This window comes from Narcine bancroftii, unplaced genomic scaffold (assembly GCF_036971445.1).
Source record: "Narcine bancroftii isolate sNarBan1 unplaced genomic scaffold, sNarBan1.hap1 Scaffold_212, whole genome shotgun sequence".
Lineage (NCBI taxonomy): Eukaryota > Metazoa > Chordata > Chondrichthyes > Torpediniformes > Narcinidae > Narcine > Narcine bancroftii.
Genome location: NW_027211947.1, coordinates 81,013 through 93,035, shown reverse-complemented (window position 1 = coordinate 93,035; position 12,023 = coordinate 81,013). Strand labels below are relative to the sequence as shown.

The 12,023-nt window shown below is 36.3% G+C and overlaps 1 protein-coding gene across 1 annotated transcript in view; it reads right to left on the bottom strand.

Annotated features, from left to right (window-relative positions):
* Positions 1-1,002: 1,002 nt before the first annotated feature.
* The window catches only part of LOC138750642 (pre-mRNA-processing-splicing factor 8), a 36,598-nt gene continuing 25,577 nt past the window's right edge, over positions 1,003-12,023 (bottom strand). The window contains exons 23-37 of the mRNA XM_069912741.1: positions 11,659-11,775; positions 11,083-11,330; positions 10,215-10,394; positions 10,000-10,135; positions 8,392-8,561; positions 8,122-8,251; positions 7,897-8,043; positions 7,301-7,461; positions 5,996-6,187; positions 5,477-5,714; positions 5,142-5,270; positions 4,730-4,843; positions 3,358-3,531; positions 1,576-1,769; positions 1,003-1,303 (exon numbers count right to left, since the gene is read on the bottom strand). Coding sequence (XP_069768842.1) covers positions 1,018-1,303; positions 1,576-1,769; positions 3,358-3,531; positions 4,730-4,843; positions 5,142-5,270; positions 5,477-5,714; positions 5,996-6,187; positions 7,301-7,461; positions 7,897-8,043; positions 8,122-8,251; positions 8,392-8,561; positions 10,000-10,135; positions 10,215-10,394; positions 11,083-11,330; positions 11,659-11,775 — 2,616 coding nt within the window. The 3' untranslated portion in view covers positions 1,003-1,017. The remainder of the gene's footprint in view (positions 1,304-1,575; positions 1,770-3,357; positions 3,532-4,729; positions 4,844-5,141; positions 5,271-5,476; positions 5,715-5,995; positions 6,188-7,300; positions 7,462-7,896; positions 8,044-8,121; positions 8,252-8,391; positions 8,562-9,999; positions 10,136-10,214; positions 10,395-11,082; positions 11,331-11,658; positions 11,776-12,023) is intronic.

The window sequence follows — 12,023 nt, the reverse complement described above, 5'->3', positions numbered from 1 at the left end:
AAATAAACATGGAATCAGTGAAAGACATATTTATATTATGGGATGCAATAAAAGCCTTCATTTGAGGGCAGATAATAAGTTATGTAACTAAGATGAAAAAGGACTACAATCGGGAAATAGAGCAGTTGGAAAGGGAGATATTAAGTACAGAAAAGGAACGAGTATGATACAGTATAATTGGTTACAAAGATTATATATCACTCCTCAAAAATTAAAAGAATGGGATCCAATATTATCAGATCGATGTTTTCGCTGCAAGAAGGAAATGGGAACAACAATACATACAATTTGAGTATGACCGAAAGTGAATACACTTTGGGATGATCTAAATCAGATATTAAATAAAATCACAAAAAAATAGCATCCCAAAAAATCCAGAGATCTTTCTTTTAAGTAACACAAGTAGTCATGAATTAGGCCTCAAATTGGATAAAGCGCAAAAAAGATTTATTATGATAGCCTTAGCAGTAGCAAAAAAAGTGTATAATGTTTAACTTGGAAAATGGAAGAGAGCCTGAGAATACAGCAATGGTACATGGAAATGTATTCCATTGGAAAAAATAACATATAATTTAAAAAATATAGTCACATCATCTGAACAAATTTGGGAACCATACATGGAACATAAGAGAGGGCTTGCCTCCACCCCCTAAAATGATAAGACGAAAAAATGATTTCAGTGTGTAAAAACCGATGACCCATTTTTATTGTGTGAAGACCCTGTTTTATTGCATTGTATATGTTGAATATTTATTGGTTTTGGAGGGGGGGTTGGAAAAAAAAGGGAGAAAATGCCACTGTGTATATTTAATGAGAAACGTTTGTATATATTTTCACAGTGTGAAAAATAAAAAAAAAATGATTTTACAAAAAAAAAAATGAAGAGTCACATAAATTAACAGCTTCAGGTAACAATGTCTGGAAATGAGGAAGCGCAACCTTAAATTAAAATTTAACAGGCTAAGTAGGTGAAATGCTACTCACAATGACCTTGGCGACGACAAGGCTGTGATTGCCTTATGCTTGATTTGCGATAGACATCAAAACAAAGAATGAATCGTACCTGACTCTCCATTCCGTTTTGGAGGAAAAGGTTTGGGTTTCATAGTTGCTCGTTGTTGACGTGATGATTTCATCTCCGTGCTTGTTCACCGTACGCGTCTGCGTGGCTGTAAGCTGGGATTGCTCTTTGGTCTGCTTCTCTATTTCAGCAATCTGTTGCCTCTGCTGAGAAGGGGCAGAAATCTCCATCCCCAAAATAATATCACGAATCTCTGATTGAGTTAGGGACGCCACATTTACACTACAATTCAAAATCATATTTACATGTAAATATCGGAATCAACAAAAGATGCAACTTTAAATATACATATTGGCCCGACAACTGAAGCAGACCATCCTGACTCTAGTTCAAGAGATTCAGGGAAGTTTAAAAAAAAAAATTCCACCTACCTCAAAGTGTATACAGAAAGTAGACAAATATATCCACAAGTAACAATGAATTGATTTCGTGCAATGTGTGCTCTAAAACATCAGGAAGATTTCTCATTAGCAGTTTTTTACAAAATCACTCACTTGTTTTTCTTGCCATAATCAGCGAGAATGAGATCTTTCAACTGTACTTCCACTTTAATCCATTCTTCATCAGTCAGCGTTGGCCAGATGTGATGAGGCTCTGTGATTGTAGTTTTGTCCGGCTTCAAAATGACCTTTGCACGATCATTGTTCACGTGCAGTGCTCGAAGAATCAAAATAAGCCGAGAGAATGCCTATAATAGAAAGGAATTTTAAAAATGCGTCTGAGCATATTGAAATACTCATGCATCATGAAATATTGTTGAAAATCTATCCAAATAGCCAATTAATTTGTAATAGTGCATGTGGATTTATCGAGCTTTCTAACGGGATGTGCTAACTAATTATTTGCATATCCGTCCAATAAAATTAATCAATGATTTCACAGAAACAATCCAAGACAGCCAATACTCTAAACAGTAAATAGTGCATAGTGAAAATTTTCCAGATGCCTTTAACATCCTTGCCCTTGACAAAGATTCTTCATTAACCTAGCAGTTTGATTTTGATTTGAGAATGGAAAAGGGTTTGCCCGCCTCACCAAATGTATCACTCATTTTAAATTCCACAACTGCAGTTGCCTCAGAAAACCCACATTTCAACACATGAGACACAAATGTTAAATATTTAACATTGAGGGGTCTACAGCCCCCTCAACGAAAATTTGATAATGCTTTGGCAAGAATTTAAAAAAGCAGCAAATTCTGAACTGAAGTGGAACGGGATTACGAAGTTGCCAAAGACAGAGCTTGAAAATATGGGAGGCGAAAAGAACATCAATGGAAGAGCTAAAGTGAACAAAAAATAACAAGTAGAGACTCTTAGTGAAGCACAGGAGAGGGGAAGGAGAAAATGGGTTCCACTGACTTGGTGGTATAGGGAAGAATTGATTGTATTACACTAGATATGATAGAAAAATAGATTAAGACCATAGCAAACAATAATGTGAATGCAGGTTTAAGAACTGATGAAGCAATGATGATGAGATGTACTAGGACTCAGGGAAAATGCACAAAAGTGTTCTTTATGGCTTATAAAAAAAACATCATTAAGGAGAGAACACAAAGAGTTCAGCTTAAGGTAATGAAAACTAAAGTATCCTAAGACCTGGGAAAAGGTAGAGACATTCCTGAAGAATGTTATAACTGGAAGCTTGAAATCTGGACAAAGATGGTGAAATTTATGGCTCCATCATGGAGCCATCAATATGAAAATATGATACTTGCTATTTCCTGGATGTCTATTGCTATTCAATTTATTTCTTTACACATAAAACACATTACGATAATGTCATGTGTGTCAACCAGACAAATAAAGTTTCAAGTAGCTGTAAAACATTGATATAGAGCCACGAAAAAGACATTATTCATTCAGCTCTTTACGCATCTTAGCACTATTATACAGTTTAAAAAACCCGAGAATCCATTCTCCATTTCTAAGATCAAGCTGAAAGATGGACATACAGAAAAAATGTGCCTCACATAATAGCCCATAATCTTTTCAAAAATGAACAAACTTCACTGCAGCCCAAACATTGCTTTTTGAATTCAAAAGTTGAATCGAATAGGAAATGATTCATGTGGCAGTCAGATAATTGTGTTCACTATAAATGTCTATTGAAAGGCAGTTCTAGATTTGGAAAATTTGTCAAGCACAAGTACTATTGATTATGAAAAAGGTGTTAAAAGAAAAGTGTGACATAAATGAGCCAAATTCTCTGATTCAATGAGGCAACCTGGACACTGGATACTCTTTCCATAAATTAACTAAATCATTACTTACAGTATAGGATGAAATGGTTTTCAGCCAATCATCGTACAGGTTAAACAGCACCATCTGTGGTTCAGTGGCCTTCAGAATTAGATCACCAAACTTCTCCACTTTCAGACAAGCTTGAAAAGGCAACTGCAGTTCAGACCCTTTGATCACAATGTTGGGAAAATCAAGCAAATGGACCTAAACAAACAAAAACATCCTCATAAAATACAAATTGCCAAGAGTTCAAATATTACCGCAACAAATTACATGACTTGTTAAGGACAATAAATTTTGATTCCGATTTTTTAATTGTTTAATTCCCCATAAGCATCTCTTTAAACCACCTTATAATAATAAACATTTTTCATTGCACTACAAAGATGCAGGGTGCCAAGACCTTGGGGTAATAGTTTTCACAATCTTTTCTAAAATCATTATTCAATGGGATTACGGATTCTGAGAAGGAACGTAACTCAGATACACCACTGTACAAAAACTAAGGTGTAAATACATTGTTCAGACTTTGAATTCAGCATGGCGGTCTTTTTATAAGGCCAGATGCTTTAAATGCAATACATGTAGTCCTCGACTCATGACTGTAATTGGGACCGAAGGATCGATCGTATCTCAGAATTTTGCCTGTGCACGTGAAGTGCTGAAGTCTTAAACCAAACTTTTTAATCAAGTCTTTTGTATATTTTTGATGTATTTGACAAATTATAACAGGGATACAGGGCACATAAGAGCCAAAATGTGCATACTTACCTTGTTATTTGGCATCCTGGGGTCCATAGGTTGGGTGCAGCCATGTTAATTCCTGGGCATACGCATTAGTCTTCAGTTGGCATATGCGTGGTGGGTTTGCATATTGGAGTTTGGTTATCACCTGTGCAGTGGGTTCGCGTATTGGGAGTTTGGTTACCTCGCGTGCGGTGGGTTCGCTATTGAGAGTTCATTTGGCGCACGTAGGAGAGTTAAGTGTCATAATGAAATTAAATTTGCACCCTTAACTCTCGTGTATGCGCCAACCAAACTCCAATACGCGAACCCACCATGCAAGCACCAACCAAACTCCAATATGTGAACACAGCGCACACACACCAACCGAAGACTGATGACATGCACACAGGAATCAAGATGGCTGTGCCCAGCCTATGGACTACGAATAACAAGGTAGGTACGTACATTCTGGTCTTACATGCTCTGTATCCCTGTTATAGTTTGTCAAGTACAACAGAAACTGTGTAAATTTTATATATTTTTCTTATTTTTTTTTAAATTAAGTTGAGCAGGTTGTAAGTCGGGGAGTACCTGTACTCTATTATCTCAAACTTTTTAATGTAACATTTCTTATCCCTTTTCAATGTTAAGCTAAGTTATCTTCTAAGATACTTACTTCCAGTGGATCTAACATGCCTTTCCTTGTGACAATAATCTGTTTTGGTTGTTCTTCAACTGGAAGTGATCGGATCAAGGCAGCCACTTCTTCAGCTGTCTTCCATTTTGCTAACTGAAGTTTTTTAAAAAATAAGATTAAGTAAACACTTAAAATAACTAAATGGGGACATTTAAAGCAAAAAGATTTACATATTAGCATGCAAAATATTTCTATTTGAATAATTGTTTTGGTTTAATGTCGCATTTTATAAAATTCCATGACAGAAATGCTTTTATTCAGTTATATTCTTCCCAAATCAAATAAGAATGAACTTTGACTGTAACTGTACTCTGATTTAACTTAAAATGACCCAAAATACAAAGTTGTGATCTTTAAAGTGGAAGAATTTGAAGTATGACCAAAATACTACCTGGCCCAAACGCTTCTGCCCAGCCCAGACAGAGGTGTGAATGATTTTAAGGAACAGTTGTCCTGTCCTGGGGTTGAAAATGAAAATGGCTCCATTGATGGGCTTTGTTGTCAAGTTACCTTCAAAAGTCTGCAAAAGAAGATAATAATGATCAATTACACGATGAAACTAATAAAACATAGAAACACATGTTCAAAATGAGAAAAAAAGGCAGACCAATTAATAGAAACGCTTGCTTCTAAATTTCATGGTTTAATTTGAATGAGGTCTTAGTTGAAAATGGTTACTGGTTGCTTTTCTTAATTCATGATTTGTTGAAGTTCTCTATTTCTTACCTTATGAATGGTGACCCTGTAGACATTAGTATCATCCACAAACCAAATGATTTGGTTGGAGAAGAGTTCACCATAATTCTGTGAGGAAAGGTAAGGTTCAGTTGGTTCTGAGGAGTACAGCTGCAGACCCTTCCGAATACGTTCTCTCAACACATACAAAGCAGGATTAGCCTTCATTATCTTTGCCATTGCTTGTTGGATCAAAGGTTTGGCCCCTGGAAACCAGTTACCATAAGCACTGCAAGATGGAAATTGTATGAATTTTTTTTGCTGAAGGAGTTTCTGAAGAAAAAATTTCTAATGAAGACATTTTTTTAACATAATTTAATATATTCATCACCTGATATTATGAGTTTAAATACAGTTTAAAAACTCCAACTTACAATTTGCATTTGTTGCACGAGTTGCATTGTTTTTTTTAAAGTAGTAAAGATTAGTACTTTGAACAAGTTATGAATAGGTACGTATTATATTTACCCTTCAATAGAAATTTTGTTGCACACCAGCATGCGCACATACCTATGCAAGTTATAGGCCAGATCAATGGCAATCAGCACGCCAGTCGGGGATGGGTAGATACTCATGTTATCGGTTGTATAGTCCAAGAACTTGGCCCTGGCATATCTCTCGATGTCATGGGAGTCATAGTCACCCCATCGCAACTGAATATCTATCCAGTACTTTTGAGTAGTAGTACTGTCCATCACATCTCTAAAAGAAATACATTTCATTAAATACAACATAATGCAAAACAGTGGAAACGAAGAAAAAAAACCAGGTTCTTCTTGGTAGCCTCAAGAGTTACAACAAAATAAGCAATCATCCCATAATTGACAGACAAGTAATTTTTCTTTAAGGTTATTGAAGTACCAATGACAGGTTATAAAAAAAATTAAGGACAATACAAAGAAATAAAAACCAAGAAAGAAACAAAAGTCTGGAATACAATGTGGTAGCAGTTAAGCAGTTCTGGATTTGTACTGCAACTTAGGAGGGATATATTGGCCTTGCCGGGTTCTAGCAAATATTCACTTGAACTCCAAAGTTAAATTTACAAGAGATTAAAAAGGAAGGATCAAGTTCCCAAAATGTGGAAGACTCAGGGGCAATTTAAGAAAGAGATCTCAAACGATGAAAAGGGAAAATTATATCCAGATGCTTTCATTATTCAGCAGTTTATACATAATTAAAATATCTGCATAATATTTCATGGCCTACTCTGGGACCATCAAAAGAATTGGTCTGCCCTATTGAAACATTGCAATAGTTTTTTAATGTGTATTTTTATTCTGTAATATTATTGTTTAATATCTCTGTATTAATTCATTACTTACTATGTATTTTTTTTATATCTCTTTGAACTGTATGTGTTTATAAATTATAATAATAATAAAAAGATTGAAAAAGAAAGAAAGAAAAGAAACATTGCATTTTTATTGGATTAACTGCAGATGTGAATATTTATCTATGCTTTGTGTTTTTCATCTTTTTTGACCCATGTTGTATTATGGCAATTTAATTCACACTATTTTTGTTGGTGTACTTTCCATACCTGTGTGGCTGCAGCAGTAAAAATTTTGGTTTATCTGTGCACTACTTAAATAGAACAATAAACAGCCTTGATATACAATATGAGAACTTTCAGGAATGAATTTCCAAATTTGAAAAAAGGATGGCAAAAGAATCTGGGTCAATTGTTGATTTTAAATCAGAGATTAATAATATTCTGAGATAAAGAGGTAAATGGAGAAAGCTCACAAAGCAGTCACAAAATTAATGGCAAAACAGGCTTTAGAGAGTAAATGGTGCAAGGAACTCACTCACTTTGAATCAGCAAGGAGTGATGGTCTGGAAACATTCCACTTGTATGAAGCAAACAGCAGAATATCAGCACAGGAGGAGTTCATTTTGTAAGACTTTCTGGGGTGAATGGTCTCTTTCTGCACAGTCTCAATCTCCAAAGCATCCAACTCTTGATCAAAAACCTATGAAGAATGAATTCACAGCACAGAGTTAATGATTAAGCAATTCTCCAGCAAGTGCATGATAATCTTGAATACTACTCAATATTTGCCAAATTAAACATTTCTATTCACTTACTTCCACAATCAAGTGAATTAAAACCCACAAATTTTCTCCCAGGAAAAAGAATCTCAAGGTTATGTGATATCATGTATGCACGCTGACAAATTTGAAATCAAAGCCAGATGCATCACTAACACAAATTCAAAGGTGGTGGCCACAAAATTTCAGCGGAAGTTCAACCCTCTCTAATTTTCTAATTGGTACGACTTGACTTTATCCCTGCGATCTTGGTTAATTCTAAACCTTCCTTCCATTTCCATGTTGGCATCTTTCCTTCATTCATGATTCCCCCAAATCGGAATTCAAATCAACTTAAGATGCATCCGAACACTGACCTGACAGAGATCCATAACAATGCTCTCGTGAATCTTCTGCCATAAATGGGCTCTGAAGATCTGGATTAAGGAAATCTTGAGGGTGGGTATTTTGCCATGCATGAAAATTCCCGTCAAATCTAACTGCACCTGGAAACCTACATAAACCTGAAGATGGAAAAATATTTTGTTAATTTCAGAAAACAGATTGCAAAAATAACTTTTTTAAAAATCACATATACTTACATTAGCTCTGTTGATGGTTGGTGACCACCAAAGAGTGAATCTCCTGTTGGGAATCTGGTTCAAACCAGATCGCTGGGCATTTGTCAGCTTCTTCCACTTCATGGATTCTTCAAAACCACTTGCTTTTTCCCTTTAAATACATTTTTTTTAAATAAATCAAACATTTGGGCTTAAGTATATGGCAATATTCTTTCCTCAGCTGTATATGAAAATTGATTAGATGATCGCGATGCACCTCATACACATTAAAACAAGAAAAAAAATATATACCAGAATAAACCCTCCCAGGTGGGAAAATATGTTCCCTTGAAGAGTGTGTGTTCCAGAATGCCTTCAACACCACCTAGTGCTTGGATCATATCTGTACGATAGTTGTTCAAGTTCCATAGCTTGCCATCATGTCTTTGATGGGTCCACCAAAAAGGATTCTGCTTCAACACCTAGAAACAATTCATATTAATTTCTTCTTTTTTCATATCATCTGTATCTGTTAATACTCAAAATACTGGAAATTCTACACTCAGTAACAAACTGGATTTAGGAGTGAGTTTCTTAGATTAACAAATCCTCTAAGGATTTTAAATTAACTGCTAAACAGCCATTCAAGATACACTTCATAAGTTTAGTAATAATTCCACTTACCTGTGCATATGAAAGTTTAAAGAAAAATAGATATAAAATACTAAAGCACTGTCAATCAAATTATAGATTAAATCTTGACTTAAGAAATGTTGTTCCTGGTAATTCCAAGCTTTTTCTCTTGGCATGTATTTCTAAGATTTCTTAATTAAAGTTCAGTACAACTCCAATTATCCAAAATGGTCGTGTCCGGGCCTATTTCAGATGAACTTTTTTTTCCAGAGAACTGGTCATTTTTAAAAACAGCCCAGTAGCAACAGCAACAGGTGTTCAAAAATAATGTGCAATTTTCACCAAACAAATGCTAGCCAAGCTGATCACAGATACCTCCCCACTGATGCCCTGCTTGTGCTAGGAGCATGAGGGTCTCGCTCCTGGCTGGGAGCTTGAGGTCCGCTGCTGCCGCAGCCGGGTCCCCGAGGTCTACTGCTGAACCGCCAGGACCCCGAGGTCCGCTGCTGCCACGGCCAGGAGCACGAGGTCTGCTGGTGCCGCTGGCGGGAGAATTAAGTCTGCTGTTGCCGCCACTGGGAGCCAGAGGTCCCGGTCAGTTTGGCTCCAAAAAAAATTTCTGATAAATGAGGATTTCTGATTTGTTTTGGATATCCATGTTTATCTGAATTTTTTAAAAACGGAGGATTTTGGAGAACCCGATCTCGGATAATCGGAGTTGTACTGTACATTCTTCTAATACTTTACAAATGTGGATGTCTCAAAGGGAAGATAACCAACCATAAAATTTATACAAAAGAAAGTTATTCATGCTATTTCCAGAAAAAAGAACCATGGAACAGCAAATTGACCTTATTGGGATGGCTAACATAGCTTTAGAACATGACAGCAGAAGCATTGATTCTGGCTTTGTTTTCCCACCACCTGTGGGTACAGTGATTGTGCAATGGCCAGTCACCCTAAAATATGAATTGCTTACAGATCAGACATCAAGTCATCATTTGTCTGTGTTCACACGAATAATCAGCAGGTCCCTCAAACAAAGTATTCAATTTAATGAAATTTCACATAGCAAGGTGTGAAAAAAAAATTCACCTGAATGCCCAAATGGCAAGATCCCCACTCAAAGGTGCTTTTAGAGTGAAATACTGAAGCCTATAATTTCCCAGTAGATTTTGCAAATTTTCTGAACAACTGTCCAGCTTTAAAGTGGAATGATTAAGTGATACTGACGCAAGAACGGAAGGGATGAGGAATAAAATATCCCTCAAAAACATCGAGACATACCTGATATTGTTTGAAATCAGTTCTCACTCTCCAACCCTTATCATATGCCAAAGTGTGTCTGTCCTTCTGGAATAAAGTGTTAATACGTGGGATACCTCTATCCCAGGAATCTTCTAAATCTTCCAGAGTTAAACGTCTGAAATTATGAAAAGTTTGTCAAGCATCAGAAAGAGAATTGTGCCACAATTATGGTTTCAAATAATCTCAGAACATACCTATTTTGTGCAATGGCCTCCTGTCGCTTTAATGCATATTCTGCCCACACTCTCTGCGAATCAATAAATTCACTCTCCCAAGGCTGAATATAGCGATAAAGATTAGGAATTAATTGATCCTCTTCATGACTCATACCTGATCGGAAATGAGTGATGCCTACGTCTGTCTGCTTGGACCACCTGCAAAATATAACACATGCATCAAGCAAAACAGAACTTGAACATTCAAAACTTTCTGCATAGCCTAAAATGAAAGTTCTGTAAAAGTATTTGGGAAACACAGTTAGTGTAGCAGATAGGACGATGCCATTACAGTGCCAGGGATTGGGAACAGGGTTCAAATCCCACGCTGTCTGTAAGGAGTTTGTACATCCTCCCTGTGTCTGAGTGCATTTAAAATTTGCATATATTTAGTAAGTTTAGTAAGATATTAACACTTCATTTTGAATGAAGTGTTACAATTAGTTTACATGGATATCTTTTTCCACTCACAAATTCTACAATGCACTTAATTTGAGTACAAGTATGCCAACGATACATTCTGTGAAATTGGGCGTTATGTGATGTGGGTATTGTGCAAACACCATATTATATACTTAGCAAAGCAAAGGGATACTGTAGTGTACCTGAGGACTTTTTTATTTTTAAGTAGGGATCAGTGTGGGAATCACGGGGCTGTGGGGAGAGAGCGGGGCAGTATACTGAGTAAAGAGTATACAATTTCCTGTAGCTAGCGATCGCTTTTTCTTGCTTGCGGTAACTGATTATGGCACCGTGGTCATATATGCAGTTGGACGTTGCCCGAAGGGATGTTAAGCGACACATGCCCGTATTTAGGTTTGTTAAATAGAATTTACAATGAACCTACCTCAAATCAGATTGCGGAATGAGAACATGGCCCATTGAAAGCATTCCCAGACCACCAAGCTCCTTGGGAGTGTAGAATACCACAGGAGGGAAACGACTTGGCATCTTGGAGTTCAAACCAATCTTTATACGTGTCTGGATCTTGTTCTCACATTTCACCAACAGGTCCAGCAGCTCCTGAGTGTTCACCACTGCTTCACGGAAATAGGTCATCAAGCCGATCAATGCAGTGTTCCACTTATTCACAATCTAGGAAAGCACAGAAGCATCCAAATGAACAAGTTTAAAAAAGACAGTTGTGATACCTTATTAATGAAAATGTTATTGTTCTTGCCACTGGTAATTTGCAATAGAGCATAACCACAACTTAATTTTGTATTGCACTCAATATGGGCAAATTAAGCAAAAGAAAATATGTTTGAGAACTTTTTATGTTCTTTACTGTTGAACCTACATTATCATATATCTTATTCAAACTTTGCTTGAAATTATTCAACAGTTCCATTATTACTTTAAATTAAAAATGCCTGATGAAACCAATGCTGATTTATATTTGACATCCATAAAAGAACCTTACCTTGGTGAAAGTGGTGGAACCAGAAGCCATAAGGATTTGTCGTACCCTGTTATGAAATCTCTGCATAGATTCATCATCCACTCGGAGGAAGCATTGTGCAGTGCGTTCTTTGGTAACCTGAGTTACAAATTATGAAAGAACTTGTGTTTGTACAGCACATCAAATGCATGGGGTTAGGTCCACAGGTCATACCAATCCATTTCACAGTAAGTTAAATGAATTTCAATTCAACAGCTGATTTGTGTATCGCAAACTCCGAGAAACTACAATGAAATAATTATTCTACATTTAATGATGAGATTAATGTTTAAAAGAACACTGGAGGTATTCTAACCCTAAGGTGAGTTTTGTTAAATTTTGAGCTG